This window comes from Siphateles boraxobius, unplaced genomic scaffold (genome assembly GCF_051911475.1).
Source record: "Siphateles boraxobius isolate OS27281-9 unplaced genomic scaffold, OSU_SipBor_1 8, whole genome shotgun sequence".
Taxonomy (NCBI): domain Eukaryota; kingdom Metazoa; phylum Chordata; class Actinopteri; order Cypriniformes; family Leuciscidae; genus Siphateles; species Siphateles boraxobius.
Genome location: NW_027509208.1, coordinates 2,191,544 through 2,211,941, shown reverse-complemented (window position 1 = coordinate 2,211,941; position 20,398 = coordinate 2,191,544). Strand labels below are relative to the sequence as shown.

At 35.2% G+C, this 20,398-nt stretch overlaps 2 protein-coding genes across 2 annotated transcripts in view; one reads left to right on the top strand and one right to left on the bottom strand.

The window, feature by feature from the left end:
• Positions 1 to 283: 283 nt before the first annotated feature.
• On the bottom strand, positions 284 to 9,009 carry rpl7l1 (ribosomal protein L7-like 1). Its single transcript, XM_077219384.1, has 6 exons — positions 8,934 to 9,009; positions 8,124 to 8,232; positions 7,875 to 8,038; positions 7,467 to 7,604; positions 4,948 to 5,057; positions 284 to 771 (listed from the first exon to the last, which is right to left on the bottom strand). Exons 1-6 carry the CDS (start codon positions 8,945 to 8,947, stop codon positions 563 to 565), a joined length of 744 nt encoding a protein of 247 aa, XP_077075499.1. The 5' UTR covers positions 8,948 to 9,009; the 3' UTR covers positions 284 to 562.
• A 2,725-nt stretch (positions 9,010 to 11,734) lies between these two features.
• ncoa1 (nuclear receptor coactivator 1) overlaps positions 11,735 to 20,398 on the top strand; it is a 60,785-nt gene continuing 52,121 nt past the window's right edge. Inside the window, exon 1 of the mRNA XM_077220175.1 lies at positions 11,735 to 12,218. The gene's annotated coding sequence lies outside the window, so the exon portion shown is untranslated. The remainder of the gene's footprint in view (positions 12,219 to 20,398) is intronic.

The following is a 20,398-nucleotide window of genomic DNA, read 5'->3' as shown; positions in this document are numbered from 1 at the left end:
TTAATTTTTCAATTTATATAAAATTCTGTTAATTGTTGTTACTAATGTGTTACACATTTAGGGGACAACAATCACGCCAACCGTGTAGTTTCGTTTCAAACAAAAAGTGCAATAAAAAGGTTTAAAAAGTGTGAATTACTGTAGTTTGAAAAGTTATTGTTGAGCCCTTCACCCTTTGACCCCCATCAGCTTTCATTGTGGAGTCTGAAGCCTAAAAATTGAATGGAGCATAGGTAGACTCACTTCTGAATGTAACCTCCTTAGAAAAACTTTAAGATTGTAACAGGGTGAAACTGCATTGTTTAATAAAAATAATGCACAATAAATTTTACAATTAGAAACAAAGTTTGTTTACATAGAAACTGAAATACAGCTGTATGCTTCCCCACGTTATTTCAACTATTCAGAGGTCAATATTGAATACTGAATTATTCAAAGAAACGTCCATTTAAACTGCACGTTCAGTTTTAACAGAATTGAGAAACAGGCTCTGTTCTCTCCTTTTTGATGGTGCAATCTGGAAGAAGGCAACAAAACAACAGTCCATGAGAGTCCCTTTAACTCAGTTGAGTTTCCTGATGACAGTATTTATATCCTCAGCTCTGGGTCCAGGGTCTCCAACATCTTTCAGTAGTCCAACTTTGTCTCTAGCAGCATGTCTTGGGACTGACAAATGGAATGGCAACAGGAAGTTGTTTGCAACCCTGAAGTTCTTTCCAGCAGAATAGATCTCATGTATAAGGTCCTCCAAACAGATGATCCCATATTGTCCTTGAGAAACAAAGAAAGAAACATATTCAGATTATTAATTAGGTGTTCAAGCACGAAGTGCTGAAAACCTATTGTAATTGTACTGATTTTTATTATTATTATTATTATTTTCCCCTAAAACGCATCGTGCAGCCCAAACTGTAAGTGCTAGAGACTTGAAACTTTGGCATAAGGTAGTACAAAAATCGAGGAGAGGTTATCAAAGTATGAGGCCGATTGGCCCATAGGTGGCGCTATAGCGCAAAAAACAAAAAAAATGCACTCTTTTGCTTAAATCTCAATAACCCTTTGTCGCAGCCTCAAGTGTCTTATATCATTGGAATCCTTGGCTCAAGCCGAACAAAAAAGGCCTCAAGGATTTCATTTCCGGTATGCAAATTTTTCCGCTATTTCCGGTTTTGTCTAAAACCTACTTTTGCGAACTAGTCCCTGGTTTTTCGCCCGATTGGAACCAAACCAGTGCAGAAAGATTCTCTGGACACTGAATATCAATAATTATTGAAAAAACGTTGAAATTTCGATTCACGGTCGCTAGGGGGTGCCCAAACGTTCGAAGGAGGCGGAGCCTATTTTACTAAAATGGCTATAACTCAAGAAGTAAATGAGATAGCTTCACCAAACTCGGTACACATGTGAATGAGTTGATTTTGAGGTCACAGTAAAAAAATTGCGTCGATCTAACACTAGGTGGCGCTATAACATTAAAAAAACATAAAAGGGGGTGTGGCCACCTGACCGTTAGTCCGATTGACCTGAAAATTGGTATGCAGTGTCTTGGTCCAAGGCCCCATGTATGTGTAAAAGGATATTGGCGTATCTCAAAAAACATGGCCGCCATCGGCCAATAAAGTTTGAGCACCTGTGAGACGAGGTTAACGGAGGCCAATCGGAACGAAACTCAATGGGCATGTTCGACTCATGGCCCAAGAGGTCTGTAAGAGTTTTGAAAGAAATCGGCCACTAGTTGGCGCTAACGAGTTTTACGGCTCTGTAATCACGTGGTGTTGCACACATCCCCACAAAATGCATATCATTTGATAGATCTCCTCATGATGAACAACTTTGCCTCTAGAACCATTAAAAACCTACTTTTGCGAACTAGTCCCTGGTTTTTCGCCCGATCGGAACCAGACCAGTCTAGGACAATTCTCTGGACTCTCTAGATCAATAATTATCAAAAAAAAGTTGAAATTTGGCATTTGGTTGGCTATAACAGGGTCATTTATAAAATGGGCGTGGCAAAATATAGTCAAAAGCCTATAAATCCTATACGAAAACTCAGAACTTCACAAAAATTGGTGAGCATATGTGACATAACATCCTTAAAAAGCATGCCAAATTTTATGGAGATCGGACCCTAGGTGGCGCTATAACTGTTAAAAAGCTTTGAAACAATGTATTTCCTATGGCAAATTGCCTGTATTTGCTGTAAATGGTGTTTTGCATTTATTATCATGTAATGTTCATATCATAATGTTCAAAACCAGTGCAGTACAATTCTCTGGACTCTCTAGATCAATAATTATCAGAAAAAGTTGAACAACTTCATTTGGATGGCTATAATAGGGTCACTTCACAATGTAGCCATGACCTAGTGTCCCCAAAAGCTTATATCTCTTCAATGAATGCTCAGATCTTCTTAAAAACAAGTCAGAACATGTGCCATATGACTCCAAACAATCATGACAAATTTCAGACAGATCGGACTAAATTTGCCTCTATAACAGTTAAAAATGAGAAAATTAAATGAAAATAATGGCATATTAAGCCAATAAGTAGTATTTTACTGCCCCCTGCTGTTTAAAATATGAATTATACTTGAGTAGTGTGACAAAATTACTATTTAGACTTTATAAAATTACTATTTTAACATTTACTAATCACATTAAGTCAAATTTCATCTATTGAAGTATCACTATTGACAATTCTGTCACATTGACAAATGTGAATCCTGAATGAGACATAGTTCAAATCTCTGTATCTACAACAGAATGTGTGTGTAGTCCTATGTTTCTGAATAAATTCTGAATAATCTGATTAATAGTTTGCAAAGACATGTATGAAATACCATTCAAATATATTTTCATTATGATTGTGTGTGTGTGTGTGTGTGTGTGTGTGTGTGTAAGCTTGCATAAAGGAGTTAAAATGGAAAAACTGGTTTGCTTTAGTGCAGAACAATGTGTTATATTGTGGTAAACCATGCTAGAAGAGGGTAAATCATAGTGAATCATACTAGAACTTGGTATATCATGGTAAACTATGGTAAATCATGCTATATTCATGGTAAATCATACTAGAAAATGGTAAATCATGAAAAACCACACTAAAATGTGGTATATCATGGTAAATCATGCTAAAACATGGTCTATTCCATCTATGATGTCAGTGGTTAAATGCTTGCTGCATAAAACTTAATGTCTTTTGATGCTTGTGTGGTTAAAAATCTTAAATGCCTTAACTGCTTGAACACCGCTAAATGCTGCTTGCAGCTTTAATTTTATATATAATTGATATTTAGACTTTATTAAATCATTATTTTAACATTTACAATCACATTTTGTCAAAATGCATCTATTGCTCTGTACTCTCTACAACAATAATTATAGGAAAATGTATAACTTCTTCATTTGGATGACTATAATAGGGTCACTTCAATATGTAGCCTTGACCGAAAGCCAATATCTTTTCAATAAATGCTCATAGCTTCTTAAAAAAGGTCAAGAACAGATAAAACGGCTTGAAAAAAGGCTAACAGCCAATAAGTGGTATTTTACTGCCCCCTGCTGTTTAAAAAAAGTAATTTTGTCACACTACTCAACTATAATTAATATTTAGACTTTATAAATTCACTATTTTAACATTTACAATAACATTTAGTCAAAAATCGTCTATTGAAGTGACAATTGAGTCACATTGGCTCCTGAAGTTCCAAATGTCTCTATCTACATCAGAATGAGCGTGTGTAGATTAAATTATATGAAAAACATGGCCTATTGTATAAGTAGGCTGTAATAGCACTGTTGTCCACTAGATGGAGTAGCAGCATTAGACATTTTTAATCTTTTTTTATCAGCTTTCAGCATTGGCTAACAAACAAATGCTTAAAGCATTTTCTTTAATTAGTTTTATATTATTACATTGCAAAGAAATATGTGAAATGCTCATATACCATTAAAACAGATTTTCACAATAACATATCCCAAAAGTGTGTGTGTGTGTGTGTGTGTGTGTGTGTGTGTGTGTGTGTGTGTGTGTGTGTGTGTGTGTGTGTAAGCATGCATTATGGAGTTAACATGAAAAAAATGGTTTGCTTCACTGGAGAATACTGGAGAAACAAAGTAGTTGAAAATGAAAGTGAGCCAATAAGTGGTCTTCTACTGCCCTCTGCTGGCCACTCTTCTTATTAATAGTCTTTTTTTGTATATAGACACTATAAAATCACTTAAATAACAATTACTATTATAACACATTCATATTTTGTCAGAGTTTATCACTTCAATTGTTCTTATGCTTCATATAATTGCTATCAACGTGGTAAATCATGGTAAATAACGCCAGAAACATGGTAAATCATAGTAAAAAAGGTAAGTCATGCTAGAATCCTGGTAAATTATTCTAGAATGTGCTATATCATGGTAAATCATCATATAACATGGTATATCAAGTAAATCATGGTAAATCGTGCTAGATTCATGGTAAATCATACTGGAACATGGTAAATCATGAAAAATCACACTGAAATGTAGTATATCATGGTAAATCATGCTTGCTACATAAAACTTAATGTCTTTTGATGCTTTTGTGCTTAACGGCCTTAAAGGCCTTAACTGCTTGAACACCGCTAAATGCTGCTTGCAGCTTTAATTTGATTTACATTTACATTAGGAATATGAACACTATTAGACAATCATGTCATTACAGAATATCTAAGAATTTATTTTGCCAGTGTCTTTCAAACTTAAGTAAAGACTAAATTTACAAGTGAGTAAAAGGGATTTTGCGGTAAAGCCCAATATAGTTTGCCCCATCTTTAAAAAAAATAAAATAATTCTTTGCAAAAGGTGATTACACATTTCATTTTCCTTGTTTAGGCTCCTTAAAGTTTTATGTTATGTAGCCCAAAATGCTCAGCATCCCACTGAATGAGATGTATATACCAAATCAATTACTTACCGAGATGCTTCTCTATAAGTGCATTGTCGGTCAGAGGAATCTTTCTCTTAGCAATCTTTGTCTGACCTCTTTTTAATATGAGCTCACGGACTGATTTCAAGTTGGGATACCTGTTAAAGAGATCATAACAATAAATCAAACCAGTAAAAATCAATTAAAGAAATAAACCTGTTTAAATCCAAGAAAATTTGTCAAAAACGGCTAAGGGAACAACCGTAATAAAAAGTAATTTTTCACTATTATTTACCACAGGATCTACATTTTCATCAGTTTATATATATTTTTTTGTTATTAGAGACGATAACAACAATGCTGTGACTGTGCATAAAACCACTATTCCTGGTTTTAAAAAAAGAATTAATCAATTCAACAGATTACCAAACAGCTAAATGTAACATTTTTAACGCGCCGAACATGTCAGTCTCTGAGTAACGTGATTTAAGCCACAAAATAAACTAAGTATAATTAACTACGCAAAAAGCATTTCGACCATCTCCAACATTTTTTATAACTACCCAATAATCAAACATAGTTCACCCCTCAAGCATTATCACATCTGTCAAAAACTAAGGCTGACTATTGGTTGGAATATTAGAAGTAAAACCATCAACATAAACTCATGGGCATCAAATATTTCACTGAATACTTGCCGGCTAAGAAATAAATTACCTAACGTTTTCAAAACCACATCATTTGAATATCACATCAATGTCTGTCAAAAAATAACGTGCACAATACACGGTAGTATTTCCGAGATAGGAGGTCCAAGGAGTACACGCATTACCTGGAAAAATTACACTATCAGATGTTTTGACTATGTCATCGCTTTCCAAGAAGAGGGAGAAAATGGCGGTCTTAGCGGCTTCAAAATGCTGTCTGTCAGATGATAACGTAGTACCCAACACGTGAGTATAAATATGCTGTTCACTGGCTGAAATGTTATCGTAATGATCAGACAATGGCCTGGAAATTGCCATTTTAAAATTCCTTGTCCAGGTTTTTCATGACCGTACTAAACCTGACAACCTGTTCCAGGTTTTTACAGTCTGGCTATTTGCAGAGTCAGAGGCAATCTGAGGATTTTGGGCAGTGCAAGGCTCCGGACTAACTTTTCCACTGGTTGCACTGGTGCTACCAACTTTCTCAGTTGATTTAACAGCATATGATTTGGTCGCACCTTTTTTTTTTTTTTTTTTTTTACATGCCATGGGATTAATCAATGCATGCAGCTGAATAGTGTTTTTAATGGACCAAGGCTAGCAAAGGCTTTCTGGGTTGCAGCAGAAATACCTGTAATATATTAATTATCATTGCCAAATTTCAGGATTTTCATGGATTTTGGACCGTAATTTTAATCTGTAATTTTAAGCATTTTACATTTGAATTATATACAATCTATCTATTTACATTTGAATCAGATTCTATCTATCTGTCTATTATCATCTTTCTATCTTTTAAAAATCATTAAACATTCAAATGTATGCATTACATTTTAAAATATTAGAGTATTATAATAATCTGATACAGATTTTTCGTTATCAAAGTTTATAGTTGTAACAAAAAGCAGAAATCTCACACTCCTTACCTTCTGCATTTTATTATAATTTCCTTTTCCTCTGTCGAGCGATCATGAGAGTAATCGCTGGACAGAGGAAAATATAACCGCTGAAAAGACGTAGGAGGAAGGGGCTCTGTGTTTCGTGAGACCATTTTTATCATTTTTATATGCCTTAATTCGTGAATTCGTAATTGCCGCGTTTCACCATCAGTGTGCAATGCGCGTGACGTCTACGTTCGTCAATAAATAAACTGCACGTGTCTTGCGGAAGAACATTGTAGGCGGAACTTCTCTCCGTTAATGTCTATGGCGAGTCACGCAGGCACTGGGCTACTACCAGCCGAGACGACCCCGGGATAAAATAGTCTGAATATAAACACTTATTATAGGTGTACCGTAGTGATTCAGAATAAGTCAAAAACACGGTTTGGAAAATGGATTCATGATGTAGCCTACTCGTTCATTTTGAACATAAGTTACGGACTGCAGTAGCTGATACAACGGCGTTCTGTTGCTCAAGCGTCCACTCGCACAAATGCGACCACATAACATTTTAACTCGCACACTCAAAAAATGGTCGCAGTCTGGAACCCTGCAGTGTGAGTTTTAAGTATTCCACAGAAAATTGCGTAGTGTATGATGGGAACAAACTCTGATTTTTTACCTTCAGACTATGAATCCACTCAGTCGGAGGAAATAAAACACATTTTATATTTTGAGCTTGTTTTAGAACACGGTTTCAATTGTCATGCATTTTCTAGCAACCAAATGCTTTTTCTCTGTGCGAGTTTTGTTTTATTCAATTCCCGATTCCAACAGTTTTTTTCTGCTTCACCTGGATATAGATCAAAATAGGTAAGAAAACACCGCCGTAATTTCTGTTTCAAGCCGACTTTAAGTCATGTAGTGCTTTCCAGCCTTTAGTCGTTATGTGCCAAAAAGGAACATTATAATTACTCACCCCCAGGCAACATAAGGTTCCACAGTCTTGAGCATTTTTACAGAAGTCTTGTTGACTTTCACAAAGGTGCCACTGAAGATCTTTCTCAGCCTCAGCATCTGAACGACCTTCATCACTTTGGGGCTCACACCTTTGATCCTACAAGCAATCATACGGGAAAATTAAACCACCAAGCAGATGTAGAACAGTACACAATGGACCCCAAAACAAAAATTCTGTCATCATTTACTCACCCTCATGTTTCAAACCTGTATGAGTTTCTATCTTCTGTAGAACACAAAAGATATTTGTTGTAAGGTTGTTGGTCAGGTTTGAAATGGCATGAGAATGAGTCAATGATTTAATTTTTTATTTTTGGGTGAACTATACTTTTATTGTTAATGTGAACGATGCATAAGTAGAAATTACTCTCTGATTCGGGCAGCGAACACCAGACCGTTCTTCGCTGGCGGCATGGCCGGCGGAGGTCTTTGTTTGAGTCTGGCGAGTCGTGTGTCATCTCGATGCTTCCTCTTGCTGTTTTTCAAAAACTCCTCCAAGCGCTTAAACTTCAAGGGAATTCCTTTTTTGTCCTGTGAAAATTTCACGATTTCAATTTTGTTCTGAAACCATTATTGACCTATAAACAAAAACTGGTTACAAGGGAGGAATTCTCACTTTTCTCTTCTGCTGTAACGCAAGTTTGGCTTGAGTGGCTTTGATAGCCTGGTACGCCTTGCGTTTCTTGAGAAGATTCTCAGGAACCAGCTTGATTACTCTCTCAGTTCTGAACAAGACAAAATAAGAATAAATAATTTTTAGTACTCAAAATTAAAATATTATTAAAACTCCTCGGGAATTCAGCTAGTTAAAAAAACGTCAGGTTGTACACAAGCAAATAACACTAACTTTATGTATGTCACCTCGATAAGACATGAAGCCGTGGATAAAAGCTTAAGCTTTCAGTGCTTCAACTGAACATATGAGATCATGCGGTCAATAAATGCAATTTCATGGGTTTACAGCTGAGAGAAAATGCTGTCAGTACAAATGAAACTAATGCTGCATACTATAACTCGTGCAAAAAGCTAAAGCTAGTTCTTTCCTCCATACTGCCAATTGACGTCATGCTGATAAAGTTACCCCACCGACTACAGTAACCAGTTCCCTGAAAAAAACATCCAAAATATGTATCTACACGTTAGAGTACGGACAATCAGTTCTAAGCACAACAGAATAGTCATATGTATGAACATTATAACTAAATCAGCAACCTGCTGATAAGCTGCTATCAGCTCAGATGCTCCATGTGAAAACATGTTCTACTTAATCCCCTGTTCTTCGGTTTATATCGTGTTACCCGTAAAAAATAATTGTACCACAAAAATAGTGACATTATATGGACACTAAAAAGCAAAAATATTAAAGGATATTTTAGAAGTTCATCACAGATTGTTTAAGATTTTTTTTGTCAACTTAAATACTTACCCAGGTTCTGCCATCGCGTTTGCTGTGATCCGTCGCACACAGATGACGTTTTGTTTTCGCTACTATTCTTTGTAATACTGCCGCCTTTCACTTTGGAGTGAATATTACACATTTCACTCACTGGGACCCGTCTTTCACACTCACGTTCACCACCATGTGATTACTCCACCGATATAAAATAAAAATTTGCACTATGCTGTGAATTGCAAAAACGTTATGTTACGATAACGTCATACTAAAAGAAAATTAGGCTATCTATTTATTTCTTCAGCACTATTTTAATTAAGTCACTTAAAGCTGTGAAAAAAAGCTACATTGTGTGAGAAAAAAAACGATGAATCTGTATTTGGCGTCTTGTGAATTTTATTTTAATTTTTATCTTTGCTTAGACGGACTTGGTGCCTGTTTTATGCAAGTTATTTAATAATAATAATAATAATAATAATAATAATAATAATAAATTAATTAATTAATTAATTAATTAATTAATTCAGAAGCAATAATCTCTGTCCAAATGCTTCCGCATACTTTCTGCAGTCTGTTAATCAAACATTTATTTAACTAAAATATTACATTCTTACCTTTCAGCATCAATTTGTGGCTATTTTTTAATCTCCTCACTGTTCTGTGACCAACATTAGCTAAGAAAATCTATTAATCTAATGATGTTCTCTGCATTCTTTTATCAATTAAATGAATTATAGCCTGCCTCAGTGTAGATTTGTTACATAATTACCTATTTTAGGGATTTATGTGGAATAAAATCGTTGTTAAAAACAAATTTTTGCCTATGCATTTTTAAGTGAGTGATGCTTTCAACAGACATTGAGTGACAAATATAAAATGGGACATGCAGTAAAACTGTCTTGGTCATGTAAATTATCTACTTGTTACTTGTTTCATCCTTTCTTAAAGTCGGCATGAAACAGATGTTGCAGTAGTTTTTTCTTCCTATTGTGAAATATTTCAGAGCGAAAAGGTTTCTTGAACAAGAAAAAATTACTTGATTTTGTCCATCGGGAATTAATTGGATGGTTGGATTGTTATTGTCCTGCCCTCACACCAGCAAACACTTCACCAGAGAAGATATGTTGTTTTGAAGGGATTGTTCACCCAAAAATGAAACTTTTATCATAATTTACTCACCCTCAAATTGTTCTAAACCTGTATGAGTTTCTTTCTTCTATTGAACACAAAAGAAGATATTTTAAAGAATGTTGGTAATCAAACAGTTGATGGTAGCAATTGACTTCCATAGTAGAAAAAATACTATAGAAGTCAATGGGTGCCGTCAACTGTTTGGTTACTGACATTCTTTAAAATATCGTTGTCTGTGTTTAACAGAAGAAAGAATCTCATATAGGTTTGGAACAACATGAGAGTGAGTAAATGATGACAACACTTTCATTTGTGGGTAAACTATCCCTTTAAGTGGGAGGAAAAGCTATTTTGAATAAAGATTACAAGGGTAGCTATGAATAAAAAATTTGCAAGGATAAATCATAATAAATACTGCAGTATTTCTAAAAAAAAAATTATCAAAACTTTTTTAAAAACTGTCAATTTTGATTTCATGGTGACTTTAAAGGGTTAGTTCACCCAAAAATGAAAATTCTGTCAGTATTTACTCTCCCTCATGTTGTTCCAACCCCGTAAGACCTTCGTTCGTCTTCAGAACACGAATTAAGATATTTTGATGAAATCTGAGAGCTGGATAACTCCTCCATAGGCTTCTTCAGGGATTGAACTTGCCGGCCTCGAAAAGTTATTAAAGACATCGTTAAAATAGTCCAAGTGACTACAGTGGCTCAATCTTAAGTTTATCAAACGACGAGAATACTTTTTGTGTGCAAAAAAAACAAAAATAACGACTTTATTTCAACTTTATATTCATGTCCTTCTCTGTGGGCCTCGAGTCAGTTCACTAGTGTAACAGCGCAGCGCTTCTGTTGTTGTACGTCATACGCATCACACACATGACCAGCGTCGGCCAATAGTGAGCCTACGTGTGACGTAGCTCTACGCAATTACACTACGCTAACTGACTAGAGGCCCAAGGAGAAGGAAAAGAATATTTGAAATAAAGTCAGTTATTTATGTCTGTTTTTGGGCACAAAAAGTATTCTCGTATTCTAGTATTCTCACAAAAATTCTAACTAACCCCCTGAGGTCACGTGGCCTACTTTGATGATGTCTTTATTGCCTTTCTGGACAAGGACAGTATACCCTACATAGATTTTCAATGGAGGAACATAAAACTCTCGGACTAAATCTAAAATATCTTAAACTGTGTTCCGAAGATGAGCGTTAAGGTCTTACGGGCTTGGAACGACATGAGGGTGAGTCATTAATGACATAATTTTCATTTTTGGGTGAATAACCCTTTAACTCCCTTTCCCCCCTGTGCCACTCGGTGAAATTTACCACGTGGGAAGTCAAAATAAAAACACTACCTTGCTGCCACCCAATAAACACAGCGTTATCAAACATAATCATAATAGTTTCAGATATAGTTTTTATACATCGGAAAGGGAAACAAGAGGGGAAAAAACAACACTCAGGTGAAGTTCACGGCAAATTCAACGAAAACTTGGAGCATGATAGGGCTCCCGTCATTGTGCGTTCATGCACTGCGCAAGTTACGCAACCCAGCGATTCCTCAATCACTCACAAACCTGCCTAGCCAATCAGATCTCCAAGGCATGCGTCGCTATGCAACCGCCTCAAACTATGCCATGGTGATCAGCGCAGTCGCGTACCTTCTGCGTGACGTGAGCGATCCTCCTGTTTGTTTGTGTAGCTCGAGGATGAAAATGGCGGTGGGGAGAGATGAACGCGAGAATTAAACATACAAATGACCACTTGACTTGGATGACAGCAGCACTGCAGCTTCGCGACGGAATAAATAAGTAGCTTATCGTCAACCAAGTGCATTTGCAACAACAAACACCCATATTTCAACGTGGAAAAAACTGCGTCCTGGATTTAAAATAGCTCCTGAAATTAGCCCGCTAACCTCGTTAGCTTAGCAAGCCTTCAACTGGAAGCTTTAACGGCAACCAAAGCACCACATTAACGGAATTATTCTGCCAGAGTAAAATGAGCTCCGCTTTTCTCGACTTACCTCTGAAATGCAACTTCGGTTGTAGGCGCTGGGCTTGTAGAAATATTTGCATTTGACTGAATGCATAACTAATCGCTCCATCTGGCAGTATTTGCCAGAAAACATCATCCTCCAGCCTTCTCAAAGTTCAACGAGCATCTGTAAGAGAACGGACTGAAGAGGTAACTGGAATGCATTCATGTTGTGTATTTGTTGATGTTGAGCGAAGAGATCATGTGGCAGGACTGAACCAGCTAGAGGTTACTTGCTCTGAACAGCCATAATAAACAATTTGCACAGAGATATGGTCTTGACCAGACAGGTGGGAAAGATGTGGCGTTTACACGGACAGCTTTGAGTGATCAGAAATGCAAATGATAATTTCTACCTTTCATGCATTGAAATATAGATCCGCGATTAGAGGCTTTGAATTAGATGTGTTTCTCATTTTTCTCAGTGCTTGAGGAGCAAGCTAATGTCATGTCAAGGGATTCTGACATCTCAGGTTTGACAGCGTTTGAAACTGAAGTGCTTTGATTTAGTTGAGACTGCAGTTCGATCTGTCAATAATTAGATTAGTTTAGTTTAATAAGAGGAATAGGATTTTCTGACTATATTCAGCTTCTATTTTTATTATTATTATTCTTTCTATAATATGTTGTCAATAACAACAATTATATATTGTTATTTAATAATGTATTATATATATATATATATAATTATATATTGTTATTTAATAATGTATTATATATATATATAATTATATATTGTTATTTAATAATTTATTATATATATATATGTGTGTGTGTGTGTGTGTTAATATAAGTGTTAGTTTAATTGTTTGTCAATAAAATAACAATAATTATATAATAATTATTGTTTTTATTACTTTATACATTTTTTATTATTTTTTATAACAATTATACTAATTATTGATGTTTTTTTTTCTGATCAGGTGCATAGAATATTTTTTAATCCTGTCATATTTCATTCTATGAGCTTTAGGGCTTTTTTTTTGAAGTGCATTGTTTTTTGTGTGGTGAATGGAGATCCTGCAGTCAGGTGTGTCAATCATCTGTGAGTAATAAGAGTAATATAAGATTTTCTAACAACATTCAGCTTTTGTTATTATTATTATTAATAGTTGTTTTGTCAATAATTACGATAACAATGATAATTGTTATTATTGACGGTAAAAAAAAAAAAAAATTGTTGTAATTATTTTACCAAGCATTTATTTAAGTTATTGTCTCATCAGGTGCATAAAATCTGCTTTTATCCTGCGATATATTATTCTGCTTGCTCTAGTGCTTTTTTTAAGTGCATTGATTTAGATGCAATATAGGGAGATACTTTAGTACTAACTATAGATCTAACATTCTTATTAGTAATAATAATAGTAGCATAATACTAATAAAAAATAATGTAGTAAAATAATATAATTATGAAGTTGAATATTATTATTATTAGTATTATTATTATTATTATTGAGAATAAAATGATACTTATAATAATTTGTCATTATTTTACCATCCTTGATTAATCAAGTACATCAAATATCCTTTTATTCTGCCATGAATGATTTTCCTTGCTCTAGTGATTCTTCTTTTTTTTGCCACTGGAAAATGCTTTAATACTTTTTGAAGTCCCCAAAAATATGTAAAGCTTGTGCGTGGTCAGAATTCACAGCTCACTGTCACCCCTCTACATTCCAGCACATATTCATTTAAGTATGTCCTTTACAAGAACCTGCCAGGGGAGGGATGTAAGATGTGAACTTGTTTTCAAATTGTATTGTTTGTGCTTTAGTTTGACTAAACAGGAGTTTGTAGCTGCCTTATAACTTTATAGCATATATATATATAGCTTATAGCATTATTTCAATGCAGTCGACTCACATTTACAGTGGAGGATATATGAATGGTCTTTGATTTTAAGGAGCCATGCAAATAGATTGGTAGCCATGTAAATATTTATAAGCAGTTGAATGCATTGCCCTGGCTTTCAGTTTTTCTTTGTGTTTTTTACTTTGTGTGTGTTTAAACTTGTAGTTCTGTTCGCTTGGTTTGTTTGGTCCGGACCAAAAAAAAAAGTATTCCTTGTCCGCTTGGCGTTCACTAAAGATACCGAACCTAAAGGCACAGGTATATGTTCACAACCTGATTGGTCGGCTTGTATTATTAGATTTCACGACGGAACTTACCGAACATCCAAAAACAATGCTGTGTGCTGGGTTAAATGCGCTCGGATGAGACCCATCTTTTCAGCGGACTCGGTCCGCTTGTTGGGACCGCACCAGGGTTCGGATGGAAAGAGTTCACACTTACAGTGCCTAGTAGGTTAAGTGAACACAACCATGCTAAAGTTGAATAAAAAGGAAATTGATCTTTTGGAAATTGATCTTAATGCCTTCATTTAAAAAATGAGGAAAAATCCAACCTTTAAGGACACCAATTTTCTTTTTGAATGAATAATGTATCGTAAATAAATACATGTTCTTCTTTAAAATACAGGTTGCGTAAGTCAGGACACCCTATGTTAAATTCCCATAGAGTCAGGCAGATTTTTATTTTTAAAGGCCTGTTATTTCATGGATCCGGGATACTATGCATCCTGATAAAGTTCCCTTGGCCCTTGGAATTAAAATATCCCACATCATCACACACCCTTCACCATACCTAGAGATTGGCATGGGACACTTTCCATAAGATCATCTCTCAATGCAAATCAAATCAGCTATTAGGGTAACTGAAATAACACCATGCCAATCTCTAGGTATGGTGAAGGGTGTGTGATGATGTGGGGATATTTTAATTTAACATATGTGTGCCCTGACTTATGCAACCTGTATTTTAAGGAAGAACATGTATTTATTTACGATACATTATTCATTCACAAAGAAAGCTGGTGTCCTTAAAGGTTGGATTTTTCCTCAGTTTTTTAATTAAGGCATTAAGATTAATTTCCAAAAGATGATTTTTTTTATTCCTCTTTTTAGTCAACTTTAGCATGGGTGTGTTCACTATATGCTATCCACTGTATTCAAATGAACTGCACTAACAGAGCAATTTCACCAGAGTTTGTTTTAATCGAACCAAACATGCCAAATGTGTGAAATATTTAAAATAAATCCCTAAATCTCAAGGCAGGTAATTGATGTAACTAATACAATGCAACTGTTGATAAGTTTCTATATTGTCTTATAAAGCTCCCTAATGATTTTGTTTACATTTTCTCAACTCAATGAGCAAATAATCAGTAGTCAAATCCAAATTACAGCGTGACAGCGCAATTTCCTTCCCTGGCTGTTGGTGCGAGCGTCTCTCTGCCGCAGCGTGTAGAGGGGCGCTCAGCTGTGCCTCCCCAGATGTCAGAGAGCTGACCTACATCTCTCTCGAAAAAAAGCTTGTGCAGCAGCCTGTGAGAATGTGTGGGGGCAGGGAGAGTGAACTAGCAAATGAGCGAGTGAGGGACAGGAAAGCAAGCCTCGCTCAAGCCAGCTATCAGACGCCCACACTGTGAAACGTGAACGGCGAGAGGAGATGGAGACCCAGTGCTTGTTAACATGCCCGTGCTTCACAGCAACTCAACGGACCACAATCGCACGGGACGGACAAACTCCGCTTCCCCTTTGCATGGAAGTTTGGTTGAGGGGCAACAGTTTGTGCGAGTGCAACTTCTTCCCTTGCCTCAGGAGTTGTATTTACAGATAGCAGAGGTGGGAGGGACAGTCTCGCCTCTAAAGTTCAGAAGTACAGGATGTTGTAACAAGCTCAGTGTGAGTGAAACATCAGTTTCTCCACGGAGTGCATGTGCCACACTCTCTGCTGTTATTAACCTTGCAAATTTTTACACCCTTTTTTTTTCACTCTCTCCCTTTGAAATTTCTCAGCTGTCACTTTTTAAAATAAAACATTTATGCAAATCTTTTTCTCCAACTTAACTTAATCTCAAAAGTTTGGCATGATAATATACAGTATTTATAACATAAAAATCATTACATTATAATGTCCTTTGTAATAAAATAATTCTATGGCAATTCCCCTTGATATTTTTAAGTATGAGCAAACTTTCTTGTTTTCTCTTAAATTATAACTTTCATCTTATTACTTTAGAATCAAGGATGTTTTATCTGTCACAGGGTTGTTGTGATTCATAATGAAACTACTTTTTGCTCAACTAGTCTAATTAGTCCAAAGATGAATTTGACTAATTTATATTGCAGACAAAAACAAAAAAAATTTACTCAGAATTTTTTTTCTTGTTTTCCAGTACAAATATTTAAACATTCTTAAATCAAGATATATTTTCACTTTATTTCAGACTCAAAGGTCCATATAAAAAAAACATAGAATCACATAAAAACAGACATTAATTTAAAAAAATACAACTTTTTGTTCCAATGTTTCCAGAAACCAAAGGAATACCTTGTGTCACTTAATGTAGGATAGTTTAAGATTATAATTCCTTTTTTTTAAATTAGAAAATGACAAAATTATACATAGCATGTAAGGTGTAGACATTATTTGATACATTTGGCTGGCACTTATTCACTGTGGGAGTTTAAGCAAAATTCGTAGTGCATCATTAAATACCCCCTGAAGCCTTTTCATTTGAGCGTTACTGTACTTGGACTACAAATGCGCTGTATACAGTGGATTACAGTATATTCTATAACATTTTAACTTCATCCGTGCACATGATATGAAATCTGCGAGCTAGCATATTTGCTTGTGCATACACTGATGCTGCCCATCATCATCATCATCATTAGGGGTGCGCCGATCCGATACTCAGTATCGGTATTGCTCCGATACTAGCAATATTTGCCGGATCGGGTATCGCCAGACGAGACCATCCAAATCCGATCCGATATTGTATAGCCTACGTATGTTATTGTTATACAACACAAAAGTCACAAAAACATTATAAAGCGCTATAATGTTTCCGTGTACTGTATTCCAAGATTTCTGAAGCCATTACATATAGTTTAATATGAGGTACAGATTTAAATCGTTAAATTAATCTTCGCTAAGTGCTTCCCTCCGCTGCGGCTGTCAGTCATTCTCAGCACTCAAACAGCGCGTCGCGCTCGGGTAAAACAGTCAACACGATGAAACTCTCTCCAAGATGAGTCAATGTTCCTATTATTATACTGTAGATATGTAGATAAAGGTCTATGGTTTGCATAAAAGGACTTTAACGTGCTGGAGTTTCACATGTTACTTTCAACCGGGTGTCTGTTAGATCACAACACAACTCCTCAGTGATCACAACACTGGAGTAGAGAGCGATATAATTGCTCTTCACACGCACATTAACTGAAATTTAAAACTGTTAAAAGGCTCAAACTAATGAATAAATAAAGAATTATTTGTATATCTTACTTTTTTGCTTTAAACTTTTCAATGCGACGCGCGCCGTGACTCCATGTTGCTTCGAGCGCATCATTCTGCGCACGGGAAGCGCATTAGCGTTTCGTACCGCTCAGAATTGGAGCCTTTCATATTTCAGTACTTTTGCGCGATGGCAGTTTATTGATAGCCTTAGTTGTTCTGTCCAATCTATGTATCATATGTTGCTGCTTCATTAAAAAGTTGCTCTTAAATTTTTAAAATAAATATATTTTAATTATATAGTATATATTTTGTCAGTATTGTTTTACAAAGTAAGGAAAATAATGTTTAAGTCAAGCTTTGATGCCTTTAACAAAAGAATAATCCCAGTCTCTTCCCCACAGTGAGCCATGCAGATACAGTTTATTAGGTAATTTGGCACTGTTTTTTTAATTATTATTTTAGTATTGGATCGGATCGGCCAATACTGAGTCCCAGGTATCGGAATCGGTATCGGAGGCAAAAAAAGCGGATCGTGCCACCCCTAATCATCATCATCATCATCATCATTATCAATAATCATTATCGTTTAAATCACTCCTAATAATATGACCCAAGAATTTCACTCTCCCATATAAAAATGAAAATTTTGCTAATGGTATTACTTAGTTCAAACCAGATATATTTACTTGAAAAGAAAAATAATTGATAATAAAATGTATCAAAACTACGCAAGGTCTTGCTTAAAACAAGAAATAAGAAAAATAATTTTGGTAACTTGTTTTAAGCATAAACTCACTTAATTTTGGTAAATTTTCAGAGAACAAGAATTTAATATCTTAAGTCATTTTTTTATCTCAAGTAAATATATCTTGATTAACTTTTTTAATTAAAAAAATAGACAAAATACTAACTAAGGAAATAATTTGTGTGCACTGTAACTCAATCCTGATAGGTTTTTATTATCACACTCTTTATCATATGGATGCACTAGTGCTACTAGCTTTTTAATGTAGTCAGGTTATTACCTTACATTGAATTTCAAGGTACACATTTACATTCTTATCAGTTCTTGCTTTCCCTGAGAATCGAATCCATGACCATGGTGTTGCAAGCGCCAACGCTCTACTGTTTGAGCTACAGGAAAGCTTGTTTCTTTAGGGCTGAATGTGTAAACGAACCACTAACAATAATTGTCTGGAAGCCATGTGACGGTAGTGTAAGAAAAAAGTTGCAAGTCTTTGGAAATAATGCAGGGATTGGTTGAATATGTGAGATTGCAAAATCTAGGTGGACTGACTGCTGTGGGAACTTGTCAACATTGAGCAGCTGTTTTAGGACTCTGGAAAGTGGTTGAGAGTCAGCAGCTTCTTCTAAATATTTAACATTTTACCCTTTCCATTATTTTATTTGTAAAATACTTGCTACCTGTGAAGCATAAGCATAAATAGGCCAACTTTTTTCAGTAAATTTCCAACAGTAACTTGTTTCCTTGTAACAATTCCTGTATTATAGATGATACAATTTGTCTAGAAAAGATATCAAACTTACAGTCATTTACATTTGTTGTGGTCAACTTGTGTATAGAGAATAGCATTGTCTCCAACAGGTAATGGTCTTTTTTATGAATGTCCCACTTCACCAGTATTCATAGTTTGTGACCGTATTAAGCAAATGAATGAATATGAAAGATTTTATCAAGTTTTTTTTTTTCAGCTTGTAAATTCATAGGTTCTTGTTCTTATAACAATGAGAAACAGTTAGGGAATGATTTTGTTTTGCACGTAGTCCAGATCAATGTCTCTTTTCCTCTATCAACAGAATTTACACATGGAAACATTTAGTGAAATCATTGATTCTCCAGAGGTTATTTTCATTATGCTTCTTGAAGTGTTTTGAATTTGAATGTTTCCTGAAAGTGGTTTCAGTCTATACACAGATGTTAAGTGAATGGAAATGGTGTTCAGATTTCTCATCTACAGATGTTAGGTAGATCTATCATTGTTTGGAGATGTTAGTAATTATTAGACAAACTGTGGACGCATTAGTAGTCAGTGAACATCTGACTTTTATTTTCAAACAAAGCTTATTGCCTTGCTTTTGTGAATGAAGAAGGTGTGCATCATCCTGCTTTTCCAGAGGTGTAGTTTAGCCTTGACATTTTCCTTCTCATATGTCTCTGTGTTCAGTCAAATCTAGTTATGTTAAATTCATTACATTTAGCCTTTTATTAACTTATGAAAGTTATGACAATTTGAAAATTAGCTCCACAAAAGTCCCTATATATCACATTGGAGTCGTTCGTATCTGCTCCTTTTTTCTGTTTTTGGGTGCGCTTTACTGGAATATTTAAAAACCTCATCTTTCTTCTGCAGTGTTAAGAGACAAACTATGGTATAATATTATACAAAGTAATGAAAGCTTTGTTGGAATTTGTGTGTACTCATTAACACGCTGTATTTACATACTTGTTTTGTATCATTCTTTCGTTCTTAACATAGGCACTTAAGCTATAGTAAACCCTTTTCTACCTGATTTTTAGGATCTTTCCAACTTTAGCATTTGCTTCTACTTAGGCCCTACTAGCTGTTTTTTACCCTCTTATATTTACTTTTTTATTACTTCATCACTGTCATGTGCCTTTGAAATGCTTTATGAGTAGCAGCATGGGTCAACATAAAAAATTCTCAGACTATTTATGCGTAATTATTTTGCCCTCATGTCATTTTTGCAGTTTAGGGTCTGTAAGATTTATTTGAAAATGTCTTCATAAAATGAATCTTTTATGCTCACTAACTGCATTTATTTAATTGAATTACAGGAAACAGCTATATTATGAAATATTATTACAATTTAAAATAACTGTTGCCTATTTTAATATATTTTAAAATGTAATTTATTCTTGTGATGGCTGAATTCAGTCTTCAGTGTCATCATTCTTATGCCTGGTACACATTGTCTGATTTTAACGAAAGATGACAAGTCGTGGCGATCATGTCTCCTAAACTGTACAGTGAGAGAGGTTC